This window comes from Cetorhinus maximus, chromosome 21 (genome assembly GCF_964194155.1).
Source record: "Cetorhinus maximus chromosome 21, sCetMax3.hap1.1, whole genome shotgun sequence".
Taxonomy (NCBI): domain Eukaryota; kingdom Metazoa; phylum Chordata; class Chondrichthyes; order Lamniformes; family Cetorhinidae; genus Cetorhinus; species Cetorhinus maximus.
The window spans coordinates 40,615,517-40,640,033 of record NC_135899.1 but is presented as its reverse complement, the minus strand read 5'-3'; the positions used below and the strand labels follow the sequence as shown (position 1 = coordinate 40,640,033).

The 24,517-nt window shown below is 50.3% G+C and overlaps 1 protein-coding gene across 1 annotated transcript in view; it reads right to left on the bottom strand.

Moving 5' to 3' along the window:
- LOC144695174 (granulocyte colony-stimulating factor receptor-like) overlaps positions 1-24,169 on the bottom strand; it is a 100,423-nt gene extending 76,254 nt beyond the window's left edge. The window contains exons 1-3 of the mRNA XM_078566060.1: positions 24,101-24,169; positions 19,423-19,509; positions 14,491-14,802 (exon numbers count right to left, since the gene is read on the bottom strand). Of these exons, the coding sequence (XP_078422186.1) occupies positions 14,491-14,802; positions 19,423-19,489 (379 nt within the window). The 5' untranslated portion in view covers positions 19,490-19,509; positions 24,101-24,169. The remainder of the gene's footprint in view (positions 1-14,490; positions 14,803-19,422; positions 19,510-24,100) is intronic.
- Positions 24,170-24,517: the final 348 nt, after the last annotated feature.

Genomic DNA, 24,517 nt, shown 5'->3' with positions numbered 1-24,517 from the left:
AGTGCCTTGATGCCAATCTCACTGCCAGGGCCGGTGGCTGGATGGCAGTCACACTGCCAGGCGAGGCCAGTGTCAGGATACCAGTCGCACTGCCAGGGCCAGTGACTGCATTCTAGTCTCCTTGTCATGGCCAGTGACTTCATTCTAGTCTCACTGCCAGGGCCATTGTCTGCATACCAGTCTCACTGCCGGGGCCAGTGTCTGGATGCCAATCTCTGTGCCGGGGCCTGTGTCTGGCTTTTATTCTCATTGCCACGGCCAGTGAATGAATTCTATTTTCACTGCCAGGGCCAATGTCTGGATTCTAGTCTCACTGCCAGGGCCAGTACCTGCATGCCTTTCTCTGTACAAGGGACAGCATCTGGATTCTAGTCTCATGCCAGTGCCAGTGACTGAATTATAGTACCACTGTCAAGGCTGCATTCTGGTCTCACTGTCAGGGCCAGTGACTGCATTCTAGTCTCATTGCCAGTGTCAGTGCCTGGGTGCTAGTCACATTGCCAGGGCCAGTGCATGGATGGCTGTCGCACTGCCAGAGCAAGTGACTGCAACCTAGTCTCATTGTCAGGGCCAGTTACTGCATTCTAGTCTCACTGTCAGGGCCAGTAACTGCATTCTAGTCTCACTGTCAGGGCCAGTAACTGCATTCAAGTCTCACTGCCAGGGCCAGTGGCTGGATGCCACTCTCATTGCAGGGGCCAGTGTCTGCATGCCTGTCTCTGTTCCAGTGCCTATTTCTGGCTTCTATTCTCACTGCCAAGGCCAGTGACTGAAATCTAGTCTTACTGCCAGAGCCAGCGCCTGGATTTTAGTCTCATTACCAGGGCCAGTGTCTGCATTCAAGTCTCAGTGTCAGGTTCAGTGCCTGGATGCCAGTCTCACTGCCAGTGGCAGTGACTGTGTTATAGTCTCACCTTCATGTCCAGTGACTGGATGCTAGTCTCACAGTCAGGGCCACTGTATGAATGCTGGTATCAGTGCCAGATCCATTGCCTGGATGCTAGTCTCACTTTGAGTTCCAGTGCCAGAATGCAGATTTGGTTGCCGGGGCCACTGCCCAGATGCTAATCTCACTGCCAGGCCCAGCAACATTGTTCCAATATCACTGCCTAAACCAGTGCCTGGATGCTAGTCTCACTGCCAGGACCAGTGTCTGGATGCCAGCCTGACTGCCAGTGCCAGTGTCGGGATGCCAGTCTCACTGCCCGGGCCAGTGACTGCATTCTAGTTTAATTGTCAGGACCAGGGACTGCATTCTAGTCTCATTGCCAGGTCCAGTGCCTGGATGCCAGTCACACTGCCAGGCCGGTGCCTGGATGCCAGATGCACTGCCAGGGCCAGTGACTGCATTCTAGTCACATTTCCGGGGCCTGTGCCTGGCTTCTATTCTTACTGCCAGGGCCAGGGAATTAATTCTAGTCTCACTGCCAGGGCCAGCACCTGGATTCTTTTCTCACTGCCAGGGCCAGTGTCTGCATTCAAGTCTCATTGTCGGGACCAGTGACTGCATGCTAGTCTCATTGCCAGATCCAGTGCCCACATGCCAGCATCAGTGCCTGAAATAGTGCTCAGATGCCCGCCTCACTGGCGGGGCCAGTGTCTGCATGCTAGTCGAACTGCCATGGTCAGTGCCTGGATGTCAGTCATACTGCCGGGGCCAGTGAATGCATTCCAGCCTCACTGCGAGGGCCAGTGCCTGGATGCCAGTCTCACTGCCAGGGCCGGTGGCTGGATGCCAGTCTCACTGCCAGAACCAATGCCTGGATCGCAGTCTCACTGCCAGAGCCAGTGCCTGGATGGCAGTCTCACTGCCAGGGCCAGTGTCTACATGCTAGTCTCACTGCCATGGCCAATGTCTGCATGCTTTCCTCACTGTGAAGGCAATTGTCTGCATGCCTGTCTCTGTGCCAGTGCCAGCATCGGCATGCTAGTCTCACTACCAGGAACATTGAATGCATTCTAGTCTCATTGCCAAGGCCAGCGTCTGGAAGCCAGTTGCACTGCCGGGGAAAGTGCCTGGAAGCCTGTTGCAATGCTGGGGCCAGTGCCTGGATGCCAGTTGCAATGCTGGGGCCAGTGCCTGGATGCCAGTTGCAATGCTGGGGCCAGTGCCTGGATGCCAGTTGCAATGCTGGGGCCAGTGCATGGATGCCAGTTGCACTGCCATGGCCAGTGCCTGGGTGCCAGTTGCACTGCCAGGCCAGCTCCTGTATGCCAGTCACACTGCCAGGGCCAGTGACTGCATTCTAGTCTCAATCTCAGGGCCAGTGCCTGGGTGACTGTCACACTGCTAGGGCCCGTGACTGTATAGTAGTCTAATTGGCAGGGCCAGTGACTGCATTCTAGTCTTACTGTCATTACCAGTGTCTGCATTCTAGTGTCATTGCCAGGGCCAGTGCCTGGATGCCAGTTGCACTACCAGATTCAGTGCCTGGATGCCATTCACACTCACAAGCCAGTGTCTAGTCTCACTGTCAGGGCCAGTGACTGCATTCAAGTCTCACTGCCAGGGCCAGTGTCTGCATGCCAGCCTCATTGCCCGGGCCATTGTCTGCATGCCTGTCTCCCTTCCAGGGCCTGTGCCTGGCTTCTATTCTCACTGTCAGCACCAATGATTGAATTCTAGTCTCATTGCCAGGGCCAGCGCATGGATTATAGTCTCACTGTCAGGGCCAGTGTCTGGGTGCAAATCTCAGTGACATGGTCAGTGCCAGGATGTCAGTCTCACTGCCAGTGGCAGTGACTGTGTTCTAGTCTCACCTTCATGGCCAGTGAATGAATGCTAGTCTCACAGTCAGGGCCACTGTATGAATGCTGGTCTCAGTGCCAGATCCAGTGCATGGATGCTAGTCTCTTTCATTTCAAGTGCCAGAATGTTGACCTAGTTGCCAGGGCCACTGCCTGGATTCTAGGGTCTCTGCCAAAGCTTGTGCCCGGATGCTAGTCTCACTGCCAGGCCCAGCAACATTGTTCCACTATCACTGCCAAAGCCAGTGTCTATATGCTAGTCTCACTGCCAGGGCCAGTGTCTTGATGCCAGCCTCACTGCCAGGGCCAGAGTCTGGATGCCAGTCTCACTGAGCGGGCCAGTGACTGCATTCTAGTGTAATTGTCAGGGCCAGTGACTGCATTCTAGTCTAATTGTCAGGACCAGTGGCTGCATTCTAGTCTAATTGTCAGGACCAGTGGCTGCATTCTAGTCTCATTGTCAGGGCCAGTGACTGCATTCAAGTCTCACTGCCAAGGCCAGTGTCTGCATACCAGTCTCATTGCCGGGGCCAGTGTCTGCATGCCTGTCTCTCCTCCAGGGCCTGTGTCTGGCTTCTATTCTCACTGACAGGGCCAGTTATTGAATTCTAGTCTCACTGCCAGGGCCAGCGCATGGATTATAGTCTCACTGCAGGGGCCAGTGCCTGAATGCCAAACACACTGCCAAGGCCATTGACTGCATTCTAGTCACATTTCCGGGGCCTGTGCCTCACTTCTATTCTTACTGCCAGGGGCAGTGAATGAATTCTAGTCTTAGTGCCAGGTCCTGCACTTGGATTCTTGTCTCACATCCAGGGCCAGAGTCTGCGTGCAAGTCTCAGTGTCAGGACCAGTAACTGCATTCTAGTCTCATTGCCAGATCCAATACCTGTATGCCAGTCTCACTGCTGGTGCCAGTGCCCAGATGCCAGCATCACTGCCAGTGATTGTGCTCAGATGCCAGTCTCACTGGCAGGGCCAGTGTCTGCAAGCCAGTCCAACTGCCATGGTCAGTGCCTGGATGCCATTAATACTGCCAGGGCCAGTGAATGCATTCCAGTCTCACTGCGAGGGCCAGTGCCTGGATGCCAGTCTCACTTCCAGGGCAAGTGGCTGGATGCCAGTCTCACTTCCAGAGCCAGTGCCTGGGTGTCAGTCTCACTGCCAGGGCCATTGTCTGTATGCTAGTCTCACTGACAGGGCCAATGTCTGCATGCCTGCCTCACTGTCAAGGCAATTATCTGCATGCCTGTCTCTGTGCCAGGGCCAGCGTCTGGTTCTAGGCTCACTGCCAGGACCACTGAATGCATTCTAGTCTCATTGCCAAGGCTAGTGCCTGGAAGCCAGTTACACTGCCGGGGCCAGTGCCGGGAAGCCTGTTGCACCGCCGGGGCCAGTGACTGGAAGCCAGTTGCACCGCCGGGGCCAGTGACTGGAAGCCAGTTGCACCGCCGGGGCCAGTGACTGGAAGCCAGTTGCACCGCCGGGGCCAGTGACTGGAAGCCAGTTGCACCGCCGGGGCCAGTGCCTGGAAGTCAGTTGCACTGCCGGGGCCAGTGCCTGGAAGCCAGTTGCACTGCCGGAGCTAGTGCATGGATGCCAGTTGCACTGCCAGGGCCAGTGCCTGGATGCCAGTTGCACTGCCTGGACCAATGCCTGGATGCCAGTCCCACTGCCAGCCCAGTGCATGTATGCCAGTCGCACTGCCAGTGCCTGTGACTGCATTCTAGTCTATTTGTCAAGGCCAGTGACTGCATTCTAGTCTCACAGTCAGTACCAGAGTCAGCATTCTAGTCTCATTGCCAGGGCCAGTGCTTGGATGGCAGTTGCACTCACAGGTCCAGTGCCTGGATGCCATTCACAGTCCCAGGCCAGTGCGTGGATGCCTATTGCACTGCCAGGGCCAGTGACTGCATTCTAGTCTCATTGTCAGGGCCAGTGACTGCATTCTAGTCTCATTGTCAGGGCCAGTGACTGCATTCTAGTCTCACTGTCAGGGCCAGTGACTGATTTCAAGTCTCACTGCCAGGGCTAGTGTCTGCATACCAGTCTCATTGCCGGGGCCAGTGTCTGCATGCCTGTCTCTCTTCCAGGGCCTGTGTCTGGCTTTTATTCTCACTGTCAGGGCCAGTGATTGAATTATAGTCTCACTGCCAGTGCCATCGTCTGGATTATAGTCTCACTGCCAGGGCCAGCACATGGATTATAGTCTCACTGCCAGGGCCAGTGTCTGGGTGCAAATCTCAGTGACAGGGTCAGTGCCTGGATGCCAGTCTCACTGCCAGTAGCAGTGACTGTGTTCTAGTCCCTCCTTCATGGCCAGTGACTGGGTGCTAGTCTCACAGTCAGGGCCACTGTATGAATGCTGGTCTCAGTGCCAGATCCAGTGCCTGGATGCTAGTCTCACTTTCAGGTCCAGTGCCAAGATGCTGACCTGGTCGCCAGGGCCAGTGCCTGGATTCTAGTTTCACTGCCAAAGGTTGTGCCCGGATGCTAGTCTCACTGCCAGGCCCAACAACTTTATTCCACACCCACTGCCAGAGCCAGTGCCTGGATGCTAGTCTCACTGCCAGGGCCAGTATCGGAATTCCATTCTCACTGCCTGGGCCAGCGTGTTGATGTTTTTATCTCTGCCAAGGTCAGTGTCTGGATGCTCGATTTTCTGCCAAAGCCAGTGCCAGGATGCTAGTCTCTCTGTCAGTCCCAGTGTCTGAATACTAACCTCTCATCCAGAGCAAGGGTCTGGATGCTATCTCAATGACAGGCCAGCGCCTGGCTGTCAGTATCACTGTCAGGGCCAGTGTATGTATGCTAGTCTCACTGTCAGGTCCAGTGTTTGGATGCTAGTCACATTGTCAGCGCCAGTGTCTGGATGCTAGTCTCACTGTCTGGGCCACTGTATGGGTTGTAGTCTCACTGCCAGATCCAGTGCCTGGATGCTAGTCTCCCTCCCAAGGCCAGTGTATGGATGCCTGTATCTATGCCAGGGACAGTGTCTGGATGCTAATCTCACTGCCAGGGCCAATGCCTGGTTGCTACTCTCAATGTCAGGGCCAGCATCTGGATGTCCATCTAATTGCCAGGGCCTGTAATTATGTTGTAGTTTCAATGTCAGGGCCAGCGTCTGCATGCCAGTCTCACTGCCAGGGCCAGTGTCTGGATTCCTGTCTCATTGCCTGCGCAAGTCTCTGGATACCAATCCTGGTGCCAGTGCCTGTATGCCAATCTCACTGATGTCGCCAGTGCCTGGATGCCAGTTTCACTGCCTGAGCCCGTGCCCAGATGCCAATCTCACTGCTGGTGCCTGTGCCTGTATGCCAGCCTCACTGATGTTTCCAGTGCCCAGATGCCAGTCTCACTGCTGGTGCCTTTGCCTGGATGCCAATCCCACTGACATGGCCAGTGTCTGCATGCCGGTCGCACTGCCGGGCCCAGTGCCTGGATGCCAGTTGCGCTGCTGGGGTCAGTGTCCTAATGCCAGTGGCACTGCCAGGGCCAATGTCTGCATGCCTGTTTCACTCCCAAGGCAAGTGTCAGCATGCCTGTCTCTGTGCCAGGGCCAGTGACTGCATTCCAGTCTCAGTGCTAGGGCCAGTGGCTGGATGCCACTCTCACTTCCGGGTCAGTGCCTGGATGCCAGTGTCACTGTGAGGGCCAGTGCCTGGACGACATGCTAACTGCTGGGGCCAGTGTCTGGATGCCAGTCGCACTGCCAGGCCAGCACCTGTATGCCAGCCGCACTGCCAGAGCCAGTGACTGCATTCTAGCCTGATTGTCAGGGCCAGTGGCTGCTTTCTAGTCTTACTGTCAGGGCCAGTGATTGGATTCTAGTCTCATTGCCAGGGCCAGTGCCTGGATGCCAGTTGCACTGCCAGTAGCCAGTGCCTGGATGCCAGTCTCACTGCCAGGGTCAGTGCCAGAATGCCAGTCTCACTGCCAGTAGCCAGTGACTGGATGCCAGTCTCACTGCCAGGGCCAATGTCTGCATGTTAGTCTCACTGCCAGGGCCAATGTTTGCATGCCTGCCTCACTCCCAAGGCAAGTGTCTGCATGCCTGTCTCTGTGCCAGGGCCAGTGTCTGGATTCTTGTCTCATGCCAGGACCAGTGTCGGCATGACAGTCTCACTGCCGGGGCCAGTGTCTGCATACCTGTCTCTGTGCAAGGGCCTGTGTCTGGCTTCGATTCTCACTGCCAGGGCCAGTGGCTGAATTCTAGTCTCACTGACAGGGCCAACGTTGGGATTCTAGTCTCATGCCAGGACCAGTGACTGAATTCTAGTCTCACTGCCAGGTCAGTTCCTGGATGCCAGTCACACTGCCAGGGCCAGTGACTGCATTCTAGTCTCATCGTCAGGGCCAGTGACTGCATTCTCGTCTCACTGTCAAGGCCAGTGACTGCATTCTAGTCTCACAGCCAGGGCCAGTGTCGGCATGCCAGTCTCACTGCCGGGGCCAGTGTCTGCATACCTGTCTCTGTGCAAGGGCCTGTGTCTGGCTTCTATTCTCACTACCAGGGCCATTGGCTGAATTCTAGTCTCACTGACAGGGCCAACGTTGGGATTCTAGTCTCACTGCCAGGGCCAGCGCCTGGATTCTAGTCTCACTGCCAGGGCCAGTGACTACATTCCAGTCTCACTGCCAGGGCCAGTGCCTGGATGCCAGTCTCACTGCCAGATCCAGTGGCTGGATGCCAGTCTCACTGCCAGAGCCAGTGACTGGATGCCAGTCTCACTGCCAGGGCGAGGGCCTGGATGCCAGTCTCACTGCCAGGGCAAGGGCCTGGATGCCAGTCTCACTGCCATGGCAAGTGTCTGGATGCCAGTATCACTGCCAGGGCCAGGGCCTGCATGCTAGTCTCACTGCCAGGGCCAGTGTCTGCATTCCTGTCTGTGTGCCATGGCCAGCGTCTGGATTCTAGTCTTATGCCAGGGCCAGGGACTGAATTATAGTCTCATTGTCAGGGCCAGTGTCTGGATGTTAGTCTCACTGCCAGGACCATCGACTGCATTCTAGTCTCATTCCAGGGCTAGTGCCTGGATGCCAGTCACACTGCCGGGGCCAGTGCCTGGATACCAGTCACACTTCCTGGGCCAGTGCCGGGATGACAGTTGCACTGCCAAGGCCCGTGCCTGCATGCCAGGCACACTGACGGGGCCAGTGACTACATTCCAGCCTCACTGCCAGGGCCAGTGCCTGGATGCCAGTCTCATTGCCAGGGACAGCTCCTGGATGACAGTCTCACTGCCAGGGCCATTGACTGGATGCCAGTCTCACTGCCAGGGCCAGTGCCTGGGTGCCAGTCACACTCCCATGGCCAGTGGCTGGATGCCAGTCTCACTCCCAGGGCCAGTGACTGAATGCCAGTCTCACTGCCAGGGCCAGTGACTGCATGCTAGTCTCACTGCCAGGGCCAGTGACTGCATGCTAGTCTCACTGCCAGGGCCATAGTCTGCATGACTGTCTCACTCTCAAGGCAAGTGTCTGCATTCTAGTCTCACAGCCAGGGACAGTGTCGGCATGCCAGTCTCACTGCCGGGGCCAGTGTCTGCATACCTGTCTCTGTGCAAGGGCCTGTGTCTGGCTTCTATTCTCACTGCCAGGGCCAGTGGCTGAATTCTAGTCTCACTGACAGGGCCAACGTTGGGATTCTAGTCTCACTGCCAGGGCCAGGGCCTGGATGCCAGTCTCACTGCCAGGGCCAGGGCCTGGATGCCAGTCTCACTGCCAGGGCCAGGGCCTGGATGCCAGTCTCACTGCCAGGGCCAGGGCCTGGATGACTGTCTCACTGCCAGGGCCAATGTTTGCATGCCTGTCTCACTTCCAAGGCGAGTGTCTGCATGCCTGTCTCTGTGCCAGGGCCAGTGACTGGATGCCAGTCTCACTCCCAGGGCCAGTGGCTGGATGCCAGTCTCACTGCCAGGGCCAGTGACTGCATGCTAGTCTCACTGCAAGGGCCAGTGACTGCATGCTAGTCTCACTGTAAGGGCCAGTGACTGCATGCTAGTCTCACTGCCAGGGCCAGTGACTGCATGCTAGTCTCACTGCCAGGGCCAGTGACTGCGTGCTAGTCTCACTGCCAGGGCCAGTGACTGCGTGCTAGTTTCACTGCCAGGGCCAGTGACTGCGTGCTAGTCTCACTGCCAGGGCCAGTGACTGTGTGCTAGTCTCACTGCCAGGGCCAGTGACTGTGTGCTAGTCTCACTGCCAGGGCCAGTGACTGCATGCTAGTCTCACTGCCAGGGCCAGTGACTGCGTGCTAGTCTCACTGCCAGGGCCAGTGACTGCGTGCTAGTCTCACTGCCAGGGCCAGTGACTGCGTGCTAGTCTCACTGCCAGGGCCAGTGACTGCGTGCTAGTCTCACTGCCAGGGCCAGTGACTGCGTGCTAGTCTCACTGCCAGGGCCAGTGACTGCGTGCTAGTCTCACTGCCAGGGCCAGTGACTGCATGCTAGTCTCACTGCCAGGGCCAGTGACTGCATGCTAGTCTCACTGCCAGGGCCAGTGACTGCATGCTAGTCTCACTGCAAGGGCCAGTGACTGCATGCTAGTCTCACTGCCAGGGCTATAGTCTGCATGACTGTCTCACTTTCAAGGCAAGTGTCTGCATGCCTGTCTCTGTGCCAGGGCCAGGGTCTGGATTCTAGTCTCATGCCAGGTCCAGTGACTGATTTCTTGTCTCATTCTCAGGTCCAGTGTCTGGATGCTAGTCTCACAGCCAGGGCCATTGACTGCTTTCTGGTTTCATTGCCAGGGCCAGTGCCTGGATGCCAGTCATTCTGCCAGGTCAGCAACTGTATGCCAGTCACACTGCCAGGGCCAGTGACTGCATTCTTGTCTCATTGCCAGGGCCAGTGCCTGGATGCCAGTCACACTGCCAGGGGTAGTGACTGCATTCTAGTCCAATTGTCAGGGTCAGTGTCTGCATTCTAGTATCACTCTCAGGACCAGCAACCTCATTCTAGTCTCATTGCCAGGGCCTGTGCCCGGATGCCAGTCGCATTGCCGGGGCAAATGCCTGGATGCCAGTCGCACTGCCGGGGCAAATGCCTGGATGCCAGTCGCACTGCCGGGGCAAATGCCTGGATGCTAGTCTCACTTTAAGGGTAATGACTGCATTCTAGTCTCACTCTCAGGACCAGCGACCTCATTCTGGTCTCATTGCCAGGGCCTGTGCCTGGATGGCAGTCGCACTGCCGGGGCAAATGATTGGATGCTAGTCTCATTGTCAGGGCCAGCACCTGGATGCCAGTCTAACTGCCAGGGCCAGTGACTGTGTTGTAGTCTCATTGCCTGTGCCAGTCTCTGGATACCAGTCTTTGTGCCAGTAACTGTATGCCAGTCTCACTGCTGGTGCCAGTGTCCAGATGCCAGTCTCACTGCCAGTGCCAGTGCCCAGATACCAGTTGAACTGCCAGGGTCAGTGCCTGGATGCCAGTCACACTGCCGGGGCCAGTGAATGCATTCCAGTCTCACTGCCAGGGCAAGTGCCTGGATTCCAGTCTCACTGCCAGGGCCAGTGTCTGCATGCCTGTCTCACTCCCAAGGCAAGTGTCTGCATGCCTGTCTCTGTGCCAGGGCCAGGATCTGGATTCTAGTCTCATGCCAGGTCCAGTGACTGAATTCTAGTCTCACTGCCAGGGCCAGTGTCTGGATGTTAGTCTCACTGCCAGGACCATCAACTGCATTCTAGTCTTATTGCCAGGGCTAGTGCCTGGATGCCAGTCGCACTTCCAGGGCCAGTGCCTGGATAACAGTCGCACTGCCGAGGCCCGTGCCTGCAAGCCAGGCACACTGACGGGGCCAGTGACTACATTCCAACCTCACTTCCATGGCCAGTGCCCAGATTCCAGTCTCATTGCCAGGGACAGTGCCTGGATACAGTCTCACTGCCAGGGCCATTGACTGGATGCCAGTCTCACTGCCGGGGCCAGTGCCTATATGACAGTCTCACTGCCAGGGCCAATGTTTGCATGCCAGTCTCACTTCCAAGGCAAGTGCCTGGATGCCAGTCTCACTTCTAGGGCCAGTGCCTGGATGCCAGTCTCACTTCCAGGGCCAGTGCCTGGATGCCAGTCTCACTTCCAGGGCCAGTGCCTGGATGCCAGTCTCACTGCCAGGGCCAGTGCCTGGATGCCAGTCTCACTTCCAGGGCCAGTGCCTGGATGCCAGTCTCACTGCCAGGGCCAGTGCCTGGATGCCAGTCTCACTGCCAGGGCCAGTGCCTGGATGCCAGTTTCACTGCCAGGGCCAGGGCCTGGATGCCAGTCTCACTGCCAGGGCCAGTGCCTGGATGCCAGTCTCACTGCCAGGGCCAGTGCCTGGATGCCAGTCTCACTGCGAGGGCCAGTGCCTGGATGCCAGTCTCACTGCCAGGGCCAGTGCCTGGATGCCAGTCTCACTGCCAGGGCCAGTGACTGCATGCCAGTCTCACTGCCAGGGCCAGTGACTGCATGGCAGTCTCGCTGCCAGGGCCAGTGACTGCATGCTTGTCTCGCTGCCATGGCCATAGTCTGCATGACTGTCTCACCAGGGCCAGGGTCTGGATTCTAGTCTCATGCCAGGTCCAGTGACTGAATTCTTGTCTCATTCTCAGGTCCAGTGTCTGGATGCTAGTCTCACAGCCAGGGCCATTGACTGCTTTCTGGTTTCATTTCCAGGGCCAGTGCATGAATGCCAGTCATTCTGCCAGGTCAACAACTTTATGCCAGTCACACTGCCAGGGCTAGTGACTGCATTCTTGTCTCATTGCCAGGGCCAGTGCCTGCATTCTAGTCTCACTCTCAGGACCAGCGACCTCATTCTAGTCTCATTGCCAGGGCCTGTGCCTGGATGGCAGTCGCACTGCCAGGGCCAGTGCCTGGATGCCAGTCGCACTGCCGGGGCAAATGCCTGGATGCTAGTCTCATTGTCAGGGCCAGCATCTGGATGTCAGTCTAACTGCCAGGGCCAGTGACTGTGTTGTAGTCTCATTGCCTGTGCCAGTCTCTGGATACCAGTCTTTGTGCCAGTAACTGTATGCCAGTCTCACTGCCAGTGCCAGTGCCCAGATGCCAGTCTCACTGCCGGGGCCAGTGAATGCATTCCAGTCTCACTGCCAGGGCCAGTGTCTGCTTTCTGGTCTCATTGCCAGGGCCAGTGCCTGGATGCCAGTCATTCTGCCAGGTCAGCAACTGTATGCCAGTCACACTGCCAGGGCCAGTGACTGCATTCTTGTCTCATTGCCAGGGCCAGTGCCTGGATGCCAGTCACACTGCCAGGGGTAGTGACTGCATTCTAGTCTAATTGTCAGGGTCAGTGTCTGCATTCTAGTCTCACTCTCAGGACCAGTGACCTCATTCTAGTCTCATTGCCAGGGCCTGTGCCCGGATGCCAGTCGCACTGCCGGGGCAAATGCCTGGATGCCAGTCGCACTGCCGGGGCAAATGCCTGGATGCTAGTCTCATTGTCAGGGGTAGTGACTGCATTCTAGTCTAATTGTCAGGGTCAGTGTCTAGATGCTAGTCTCACTGTCAGGGCCAGTGACTGCATTCTGGTCTCATTGCCAGGGCCAGTGCCTGGATGCCAGTCACACTGCCAGGGGTAGTGACTGCATTCTAGTCTAATTGTCAGGGTCAGTGTCTGCATTCTAGTCTCACTCTCAGGACCAGCGACCTCATTCTAGTCTCATTGCCAGGGCCAGTGCCTGGATGCCAGTCATACTTCCAGGGCCAGTGCCTGGATGCCAGTTGCACTGCCAGGCTAGTTCCTGGATGCCAGTCACAGTGCCAGGGCCAGTGACTGCATTCTAGACCCATTGTCAGGGCCAGTGACTGCATTCTAGTCTAACTGCCAGCGCCAGTGTCTCGATACTAATCTCTCAATCAGAGCTAGAGTCTGGATGCTATCTCAATGTCAGGCCAGCACCAGGATGCCAGCCTCACTGTCAGGGCCAGTGTTTGGATGCCATTCTCAATGCCAGATCCAATGTCTGTGTGCAAATCCCACTGAGAGGGCCAGTGTCTAGATGCTAATCTCCCTGTCAAGGCCAGTGTGTGGATTCTAGTCTGTCTGCCAGAGCCAGTGTCTGGATGCCAGCCTCACTGACAGGGCAATGGACTGGTTGCCAATCTCACTGCCTTGTCCAGTGCCTGGATGCTAGTCTCACTGTCAGGGCTAGCGTCTGGATGCTAGTCTCAACTTCACGGTCAGTGTCTTAATGCTAGTCTCGCTGTCAAGTCCAGTGTCTGGATGCTAGTCTCGCTGTCACAGCCAGTGTCTGGATGCTAGTCTCACTGTCACAGCCAGTGTCTGGATGCTAGTCTCACTGTCACAGCCAGTGTCTGGATGCTAGTCTCACTGTCACAGCCAGTGTCTGGATGCTAGTCTCACTGTCACAGCCAGTGTCTGGATGCTAGTCTCACTGTCACAGCCAGTGTCTGGATGCTAGTCTCACTGTCACAGCCAGTGTCTGGTTGCTAGTCTCACTGTCTGGATGCTAGCCTCACTTCCAGGGCCAATGCCTGGATACTAGACTCACTGTCAGGGGCAGGGGCTAGATTCTAGTCTCACTGTCGGGGCCAGTAGTGGATGCTAGTCACCATGCAAGATCCAGTGTCTGGGTGCTAGTCACACTGTTTGGGCCAATGTCTGGATGCTAGTCTCACTACCAGATCCAGTCTCTGGGTGCTAGTCTCACTCTCAGGAGCTGTGTCTGGATGCTAGTTTCCCTGAAAGTGCCAGTGTCTGGATGCCTGTCTCTCTGCCAGTGCCAGTGTCTGGATGCTAGACTTGCTGACAGTGTCATTATCTGGATGCTAGTCTAAATGCCAGAACCAGTTTCTGGTTGCTAATCTCATTGAGAGGGCTAGTGCCTAGATGCCAATCTCTCTCCCAGAGCCAGGATCTGGATGCTAGTCTCACTGCCAGGGCCAGCGTCTGGATTCTTGTCTCACTACCAGGGTCAGTGCCTGTATTCTAATCTCACTGCCAGGGCCAGCGTCTGGATGCCTGTCTCTCCACCAGGGCCAGCATCTGGGTGCCTGTCTCTCAGCCAGGGCCAACATCTGGGTCCCTGTCTCTTGGCCACAGGCAGCATCTGGGTGCCTGTCTCTCTGCCAGGGCCAGCACCTGGATGCCTGTCTCTCTGCCAGGGCCACCAGCATCTGGGTGCCTGTCTCTTGGCCACAGGCAGCGTCTGGGTGCCTGTCTCTCAGCCAGGGCCAACGTCTGGGTGCCTGTCTCTTGGCCACAGGCAGCGTCTGGGTGCCTGTCTCTCGGCCATGGGCAGCGTCTGGTTGCCTGTCTCTCTGCCAGGGCCGAGTTTGATTCTTTTCAAACAACAACCCCATTTGCATTCTGCCTACTCCAGCACTGTAAACTGTCCATTTTAGAGTCAGAACAATTGCTTTCTCTACACTGAGGCCTTTGCTGGTTTTATTTTTACTGTAATGCTGCTCAGCTGGAATGATGTCTGCCTCACAGTCTGGAGCCCAGCCGTAAATCAGACAAAATCTTTAGAGTTGGTATTTTAATGGATAAATAAGGAAGTGGCAGCAGTAAAAGATTTACATGAAGACTTGCCCAGAGTGAGATGGTATCTCTGTCTTCCAGATGCTGCCCATGTCAGTTGTAATTTTCACAAAATGTTTCTTGTTGAGGAGAACAAAATACAAAAGCAGCAACTTAGAGACAAGCTGGGAAGCTGAGATAGCATCAGGTTTGCAAAGTAACTGGAATGTTGTGTTTCTGACTGTTCATACTTACAGCCAGCGTGGATTCTCACTCCATCTTGCAGAGTCACTCCCGGTCCTTGGCGGATCTGACAGCTGAGTAGCCCAACCGTTTGATTGAAAGTAGGAATGTTGATCTGAGAGACTGTGCTGTTCACAATGGTGTACTGTGTCCTGAGAATGTCCACATTGTCCAGTTGCCACAATACCTGAGAGGCATGTGCAATGGAGCCCACAGTACAGGAGGTGTTTGTTATTGTACAAGTGGCAGACAATGGAGATTCCCACTGCACTGTATTAGCACTCACTAAAATATGGATGCATCCATTTGCCTCCAAAACAGCTCCTGTTAAAATAAAAGGAGCAAATAGTAATTACAAGTATCTTTCATTTTGAAACCAGTGCTGTAAAACTCACATCTGAAAGACAATGGGGAAGGTTGACCAGATATGTCCTGTCCACAGAATACTACAAATCTAACCTAGTCATCCTATTAGACAACTACTAATTATGGAAAAGCAATTTTTAAAAAATCATGTCACCAAAAAAAGGCTAATTCTCAAACAATCCTGCTCACAATTAGCACCAATTACAAAGATGATGAGACCGAGACAGGAGCAGCATTTGTTCTTTTTGGGGGAGTGGGACCAACTCAGTGGAGAGCCAGCACAGAGTTGCTGGGCCAGATGGCTCCCTTCTGTGCCTTAAATGACTCTATGACTCTCTATTCCATGAAGCTGGTTGATGAAGCATATAAACAGAGCCAATCTATTCACATTTTTATATTTACTTACAGAATTACACATTACAAATATACACCTCTGAACCCAATGCCACAGTTACAGTCTGTGTCTATTTATATAGGGGTTCAAGTGAATCTCTGGCTAATGCTCACCACCTGCATGTAATCAAATGCAATTAAAATATAATAAAATATTGTCTTTTATCTCTTTAAATAAAAATTAGAGCTAATATTACCACAGTTTCAAAACAAATTAAATCAAAACCCTCCACATTTTGTGAAAAACATTACATTGCCAAACACCCCCTCCTCTGGGGCGCTGAGCAGTTTCTTTGAATATGTTCTGCAAGCCGATCATACAGTTGATGATTTGCATAAATCCATTTAATTTTAAAATTTCCTTTTTTCCCGGCACTTGTTTGTTTTTTTAAAATGTGTTCATGGGAATCTGGCTGGGTCAGCATTTATTGCCCATCCCTAGTTACCCTTGAGAAGGTGGTGGTGAGCTGCCTTCTTGAACCGTTGCAGTCCGGTGGTGTAGGTACACCCACAGCGCTGTTAGGGACGGAGTTCCAGGATTTTGACCCAGCGACAGTGAAGGAACGGCGATATATTTTCGAATCGGGATGGTGGGTGACTTGGAGGGGAACTTCCAGGTGGTGGTGTTCCCATGTGTCTGCTCCTTGTTAATTGTATGTTTTTGCACTATTGAAGTTAAGGATATACAGGTGGAGAACATTGATTGAGCATATACTGCTCTTCACATTCACTCTGTCATGGGGGGCAAGCGAGCGCCTCATGAATATTATCCAAAGAGTTGATTTTTGCTGCTGAGAACACTTTGTGCGGGTTCACAATTTCAAATGGGCCCTGTTTCCTAGCATTTACTTTCTTCAGTCATCACACTTGGGTTCCTGTTTGGTGTTTAAGGGTTACCATCCAAATACTAGTTTGAAGGATTGCAATAGCATCCATCCCTTCAACTGGCTCCCTTGCACCAACCCTTGACAATTACAGGGGGCGCCTTGGTTCTGCTTCCAGTAATAGTTCACGTGGCAGCTCTGAGCACATTGGGGAAGGGATTCCACACCATCCAGGATTACCAAAGTCTACAGCGAGCCAATGGTGAATCAGTTTTTCCTTTGGGAAAACTCAGAATCACCCCCGTAATGCCAACACTGTCGAAGTCTTCAGAGAGTGGCAAGATAAACTGTATACTGCCTCAAGAAATGGTGAGGAAACGACATACCAGGGAGCACAGCAAACCACCATTTTAATGATTTGGCTTCAACTTCTGAAGAAGATGCGAGGAATTTCAGGCGTTCCAAAATATTAATCAAGAGGCTGGAGTGCACTGTCAGCCCCAGGAATAATCATTTAATTTTATAAGTTTCTGTTAAAGTGTATGTTTTTTTGTTACAGCGCCCCTTTAAGCAGTGGTTCATTAGTTTATTGATTTTATACTCTTTTGAGTAAAGAGACACTGCTGAAGACACTGAGGTTTGTTTAGGGAAGACACAGGCATTTGTAATGTTGCATTCTGTAAACATATGTAGTATTAAATAAAAGATTTAGCATCTTGTTTCCGATTTCATCTAACTGTCAGACGTTGGTCCTTCTAGATGGTAGTGGTCATGGGTTTGGAAGGAGCTGTCTAAGGAGCCTTGGTGAGTTCCTGCAGTGCACCTTGTAGATGGTACACACTCTGCTATTGTGCGTCGATGGAGGGAGTGAATGTTTGTGGATGTGGTGCCAATCAAGCAGGCTGCTTTGTACTGGACGGTGTCCAGCTTCTTGAATGTTGTGGGAGCTGCACTCATCCAGGCAAGTGGGGCGTATTCCATCATACTCCTGACTTGTAGATGTCAATCTTTAACAAATTGTATAAAAGATTGACAAGTCCATGAAATATTATTCCATGGAATGACATCTGTTTTCCAAATGTATTAATGTCTGACTGCTTCAATGGGCATTTAATAGATCATCTTTCAACACCAAACCTTCATCAGAACCCAGCTGACAAACTACTTCACTCCTGATCGGAAATGACAGCATCAAGGCCTAAACATGTTTCCTCTTTGGTAGAAACATAGAAACATAGAAAATAGGAGCAGGAGTAGGCCATTTGGCCCTTCGAGCCTGCTCCACCATTCATTATGATCATGGCTGATCATCCAACTCAATTGCCTGCTCCTGCTTTCTCCCCATACCTTTTGATCCCTTTCACCCCAAGAGCTATATCTAACTCCTTCTTGAAAACATACAATGTTTTGGCCTCAACTACTTTCTGTGGTAACGAATTCCTAAGGCTCATCACTCTCTGGGTGAAGAAATTTCTCCTCATCTCAGTCCTAAATGGTCTACCCCATATCCTCACTGTGACCCTGGTTCTGGACTCCCCCACCATTGGGAACATCCTTCCTGCATCTACCCTGTCTAGACCTGTTAGAATTTTATAGGTTTCTATGAGATCCCCCTTCATTCTTCTAAACTCCAGCGAATATAATCCTAATCGACTCAATCTCTCCTCATATGTCAGTCCCGCCATCCCAGGAATCAGTCAGGTAAACCTTCACTGCACTCCCTCTATAGCAAGTACATCCTTCCTCAGATAAGGAGACCAAAACTGCACACAATATTCCAGGTGTGGTCTCACCAAGGTCTGTACAATTGCAGCAAGACATCCCTGTTCCTGTACTCGAATCCTCTGGCTATGAAGGCCAACAAACATTGGCTTTCTTTACAGCCTGCTGCACCTGCATGCTTACTTTCAGTGACTGGTGTATGACGACACTCAGGTCTCGTTGCACGTTCCCCTCTCTCAATTTATAGCCATTCAGATAATAATTTGCCTTCCTGTTTTTTGCCACCAAAGTGGATAACCTCACATTTATCCACATTATACTGCATCTGCCATGCTTCCATTAGAGAGAAAGCGACAAGCATGTAAGCATTGAAACGTGTCCTCAATAAAAGTGAAGTTTATCTGCACTAAACCTGTTCCTCCCTCAAGCTATTTCATGGGGGATTCACTTGAACCCCTTTAAAATAAACACTTGACTGGTTATACTTCAAAAGAGTATAAAAATGGGCAGAGACTAACACTGTTATTGTCGGCTCAAGATGGGTATGCTTGTAATGTGTAACACTAACTAAATACAAACTCACAGAAAGACTGGTTTTAGTTCCATTTGTCTCTAGCTGGCATTCTTGAATATAAATTGTAGTAGAGGTTAATTGCCTAAAGGTTGGAAATTAAGGGGAAAAAGGATAAAATATGACACTCATATTAGTCATTGTGAGAAATGATAGAAAGCAAGATTAAATTATTGGGATATGATTACCCTCTGATGTTCTGAACCAGATGACAACTGGAAGAATAAACTGCATCTATGGACACAGGATCCACCCGATGGTGGGGAAGTCCAGAACCAGGGGTCACAGTCTGAGGATATGGGATAGACCATTTAGGACTGAGATGAGGAGAAATTTCTTCACCCAGAGAGTGGTGAGCCTGTGGAATTCGCTGCCACAGAAAGTAGTTGAGACCAAAACATTGTATGTTTTCAAGGAGTTAGATATAGCTCTTGGGACAAAAGGTATCAAAGGATATGGGGAGAAAGTGGGAGCAAGCTATTGAGTTGGATGCCTTCATGGCCCTGCGGCAGTTCTGCCGAAGGGCCATGAAGGCTCGAAACGTTAACTGATTTCTTCTCCGCCGATGCTGCCAGACTTGCTGAGTTTTTCCAGGTAATTCTGTTTTTGTTTTGTATTTCCAGCATCCGCAGTAGATTTTAGCTTTTTGTTTTTATCATTGAGTTGGATGATCAGCCATGATCAGAATGAATGGCGGAGCAGGCTCGAAGGGCCGAATGGCCTACTCCTGCTCCTAGTTTCTATGTTTCTATGATGAACCTCCATTGTGTTGAGCTATGGCTGATTGACAGTGGGGAGGGACAACTAATCTAATTACTACACCCCAGATAAGGCCCAGCACCTGCATAAAATTAAATACAATTAATATACAATCAAAAGTGACGGGGCTGAGACTGGGTCAGTGACGAGGCTGTAACAATGACCACACACAGCTGAAATGCCCCACTATCCCCACAGGAGGCTGCAGTTCACTCTGTTACCCAGCTACACAATGTTTACTGGCATAACCCTTACACAATGACATGACTTTCATCATAAGCACAGGAATACAAAATAAATTCCCCTTACCTGTTAGAAGACTGAGCAGAGAGACAAGACAGTCCAGCAGAGCGATGGAACCTGCAGATATCAGCATAGTGCTGACTGATACACCACCTGCCAATCACATGAGACCATTCACAGGCTGTCAGTGGGGTTGAATTTATGCCAATGTACCCACAAAGTAATCAAGTGGACCAAAAACACAGCAGGACAGAATGGGTGCGCACGAGGACTGACTCTGATACAGGATAGAGAATGCAATGTACAATACAATGAACAGGGGTGTGGGCAATAGTGATTAAAAGGTAAACTACAGTGGAAAGTGGATATTAGAGTGAGCGGTATAGAGTGGACAATAAAGAGGAAATTAGAATAAGCAGTATAGAGTGGACAATAAAGAGGACATTAGAGTGAACAGTACAGAGTGAACAGTGAAGTGGACATTACAGTGAGCAGCATAGTGAGTCATAAAGTGGACATTAGAGTGAGCAGCATAAAGTGAACAGTAAAGAAGATGTTAGTGCAAGCATCCAGAGTGAAAAGTAAACTGGACATTAGAGTGAGTAGTATAGAATGGATAGTAAAGAGGACATTAGACTGAGCAGTGTAGAGTGAACAGTAAAGAGGACATTAGAGTGAGCAGTATAGAGTGGACAGTAAAGCTGACATTAGAATGAGCAGAATAGAGTAGAAATTAAAGGTGACATTAGAGTGGGCAGTATACGGAGGACATTGGAGTGAATAGTATAAAGTGAACAGCAAAGTGGACAGAAGAGTGAGAGGAAGAGTGAACTGTAAAGTGAGCAGTGGTACTGGACAATAATAAGGGCATTAGAGTGAACAGTATAGAGTGGACAGTAAAGTGGACATACAAGTGAGCAGTATAGAGTGGAGGTTAAATTGGACATTAGAGTGAGCAGTATAAGTGAACAATAAAAAGCACAATAGAGTGAGCAGTAAAGTGGACATTAGAGTGAGCAGTATAGAGTGAACATAAAGAGGACATTAGAGCGAGCAGTATAAGGTGACAAGGAAAGAGGACATTAGAGTGAGAAGTATAGAGTCCACAATTAAGAGGAAATTAGTGAGCAGTATATAGTGAACAATAAAGAGAACATTACAGTGAGCTTCAGGAAGTGGACAGTAAAGAGGACATTAGTGCGAGCAGAATAGAGTAGACATTAAAGAGGACATTGGAGTGAGCAGTAAGTGTGACAGTGAAGAGGACAGTAAAGAGGACATTAGAGTGAGCAGTTTGGATGAGCAGTAAAGTGGATATCAGAGTGAACAGTAGAGTCTAAATTGTGAAGTGGATATTAGAGCGAGCATTATAAAGTGAACAGTAAAGCAGACATTAGAGTGAGCAGTGTAGGGTGAACAGTAAAGTGAACATTAGAGTGACCTGTATAGATTGAACAGTAAAGGGGACATTAGAGTGTACAGGAAGGAGTGAAAAGTAAAGTGGAGATTAGAGTGAGTAGTATAGAGTGGACAGTAAGGAGGACATTAGAGTGAGCAGTACAATGTGGACAGTAAAAAGGGTTTTATAGTGAGCACTTTAGACTGAAAAGTAAAGAGGTCCTTAGGACGAGCTGTATGGAGTGAAAAGTCAAGAGGACTTTAGAGTGAGCAGTATAGGGTGAACAGTAAAGAGGACATTAGAGTGAGCAGTAGAGTCTAAATTGTAAAGTGGACATTAGAGTGAGCATTATAGAGTGAATAGTAAAGTGGACATAAAAGCGAGAAGTATAGATTGAACAGTAAAGGAAACATGAGAGTGAGCATTAGACAGTAAAGAGGACACTAGACTGAGCAGTATAGAGTGAACAGGAATTTAGACATTAGAGTGAGCAGTATAGGGTGAACATAGAAACATAGAAACTAGGAGCAGGAGTGGGCCATTCGGCCCTTCGAGCCTGCTCCGCTATTCATTATGATTGTGGCTGATCATCCAACTCAATAGCCTGCTCCCGCTTTCTCCCCATATCTTTTGATCCCTTTCACCCCAAGAGCTATATCTAACTCCTTCTTGAAAACATACAATGTTTTGGCCTCAACTACTTTCTGTGGTAACGAATTCCACAGGCTCACCACTCTCTGGGTGAAGAAATTTCTCCTCATCTCAGTCCTAAATGGTCTACCCCATATCCTCACTGTGACCCTGGTTCTGGACTCCCCCACCATTGGGAACATCCTTCCTGCATCTACCCTGTCTAGACCTGTTAGAATTTTATAGGTTTCTATGAGATCCCACCTCATTCTTCTAAACTCCAGCGAATATAATCCTAATTGACTCAATCTCTCCTCATATGTCAGTCCGACATCCCAGAAATCAGTCGGGTAAACCTTCACTGCACTCCGTCTATAGCAAGTACATCCCTCCTCAGATAAGGAGACCAAAATTGCACACAATATTCCAGATGTGGTCTCACCAAGGCTCTGTACAATTGAAGCAAGACATCCCTGTTCCTGTACTCTGGCTATGAAGGCCAACATGCCATTTGCCTTCTTTACCATTTGCTACACATGCATGCTTACCTTCAGCGACTGCTGTACAAGGACACCCAGCTCTTGTTGCACATTCCCCTCTCTCAATTTAAAGCCATTCAGATAATAACCTGCCTTCCTGTTTTTGCTACCAAAATGGATATCCTCACATTTATCCACATTATACTGCATCTGCCATGCATTTGCGCACTCACACAGCTTGTCCAAATCACACCGAAGCATCACTGCATCCTCCTCACAGCTCACCCTCCCACCCAGCTTTGTGTCATCTGCAAATGTGGAGATATTACATTTAATTCCCTCATCTAAATTATTAATATATATTGTGAATAACTGAGGTCCCAGCACTGATCCTGCGGTACCCCACTAGTCACTGCCTGCCATTCGGAAAAAGACCCGTTTATTCCTGCCCTTTGTTTCCTGTCTGCCAACCAGTTTTCTATCCATCTCAGTACACTACCCCCAATCCCATGAGCTTTAATTTTGCACGCTAATCTCTTATGTGGGACTTTGTCAAAAGCCTTCTGAAAGTCCAAATAAACCACATCCACTGGCTCCCCCTCATCAACTCTACTAGCTACATCCTTGAAAAATTCCAGCAGATTTGTCAAGCATGATTTCCCTTTCATAAATCCATGCTGACTCTGTCCAATTTTGCCACTGTTTTCCACGTGCTCAGCTATTAAATCTTTTATAATGGACTCTAGAATTTTCCCCACTACCGACAACAGGCTGACTGGTCTATAATTCCCTGTTTTCTCTCTGCCTCCCTTTTTAAATAGTGGGGTTCCATTAGCTACCCTCCAATCTGTAGGAACTGTTCCAGAGTCTATAGAATCTCGGAAGCTTACCACTAATGCATCCATTATTTCTAGGGCCACTTCCTTAAGTACTCCGGGATGTAGATTATCAGGCCCCGGGGTTTATTGGCCTTCAATCCCATCAATTTCCCCAACACCATTTCCCTACTAATACTATAGAATAATATGGAGGACATTAGAGGGAACAGTTGTTATGACTGATGCAGTTGGTGAAGTGGTGTAATTTTAATAAATCCCAGAGGGAATCTTGAAACAACTGTCATAACCTATAATTTTAAGTGTTATGTTTGAGATGCGACTCTAAACTCAGGAATCAGATCACTAGTTCTTGAGGTTTTACATTAAACTAAATGAAACATTTTATTAATTTATACAGGTTAAAATATATGTACACATGGCTACAAATTACTACTATCATAACTTATAATAAATTCCCAAACTAATCTCCATTAAGACAACAGCAACCCATAGGCTTAACCAAAACACCAGGCAAAGTGTTTTCACCTTACAAATTCAAAATGAGGGTCTTTTCACTGTGGAACCAGTTGGAGGCTCGCAGCTGCCTTTTGATCTTATATTGCCTCTGCCTGCACACCTGAAAACTACTGAAGTTATACCTACCAGCCCCATTGAATTCAAATTCTCATTGTCTCACCAGCCTCTTTGAACTTTACTTTTTAATAATGAAACCACATTCATTGTACCAATTTTATTAGTAATATAAACATGTTGCTTGGTAGCTGTTAGAAAGGCATCAAATTTTCACTCCACTTCTTGAATGCTCTATTCAAAAAATGAAAATGCACGCTATCTCTCTTCCATATCAAAACTAGTACCCATCAAAGCACCCAGACTAGCTGGCTTTAATCCAATTAAGACACACCCACAGACTAAACCTCTATTTTAAAAGAAAAATATTTTCCAAAATATTATATACATTAATAGCTTCATGACAGCAGTATAGAGTGGAGAGTAAATAGGACATAAGTCCGAGCAGTATAGAGTGAACAGTAAAGTGGACATAAGAGTGAGAAGGAAAGAGTGGACAGTAAAGAGGACATTAAAATGAGAAGTATAGAGTGAACAGTAAAAGGGACATTACAGTGAGCAGTATATAGTAGAAAGTAAAGAGGACATTAGAGTGAGCAGTATAGTGTGGACTGTAAAGAGGAGATTAGAGTGAGTAGTATAGAGTGGACTGTAAAGAGGACATTAGAGTGAGCAGTACAGTGTGGACAGTAAAAAGGGCTTTATAGTGAGTAGTATAGAGTGGACAGTAAAGAGGACGTTAGAGTGAGCAGTATAGAATGAACAGTTAAGAGGACATTAGAGTGAGCAGTATAGAATAAACAGTACACCACCAGCTTGCTCCATACCTCTGCTTTCCCTGAACACTGCTCTTAGTGTGCTGCAGAGTCTTGCCGTTGCAATCACCCCACAGGAAGCACAATAAAACCAACAACCACTCAGCTTCAGTCTTCTTTCCTCAGACCCAGCTTCTAGCTGCTAACAGCTGCCTGTGCTGTACTTTCTGGGCTGAGCTGTTACATGATACAAGTAAATAAGTTGTTTTACCATAGTGTACGCACCAGGCGTGCTCTCCTGTGTTCGGAGAAAGAGCTCTTATTCCAATGTGATCCTCAGTTCACTCGCCTTTCCTTTCTACTATCTTGACTTTGAATCTGAGCAGTGGTCAGCAGCACACCATGGATGCAATTTAGTTCGCAGTGGAATATTTTCTATTTGGCGAAGGCTTAGTATTGATTATCGATCTTTAGATGGGATCACAGACC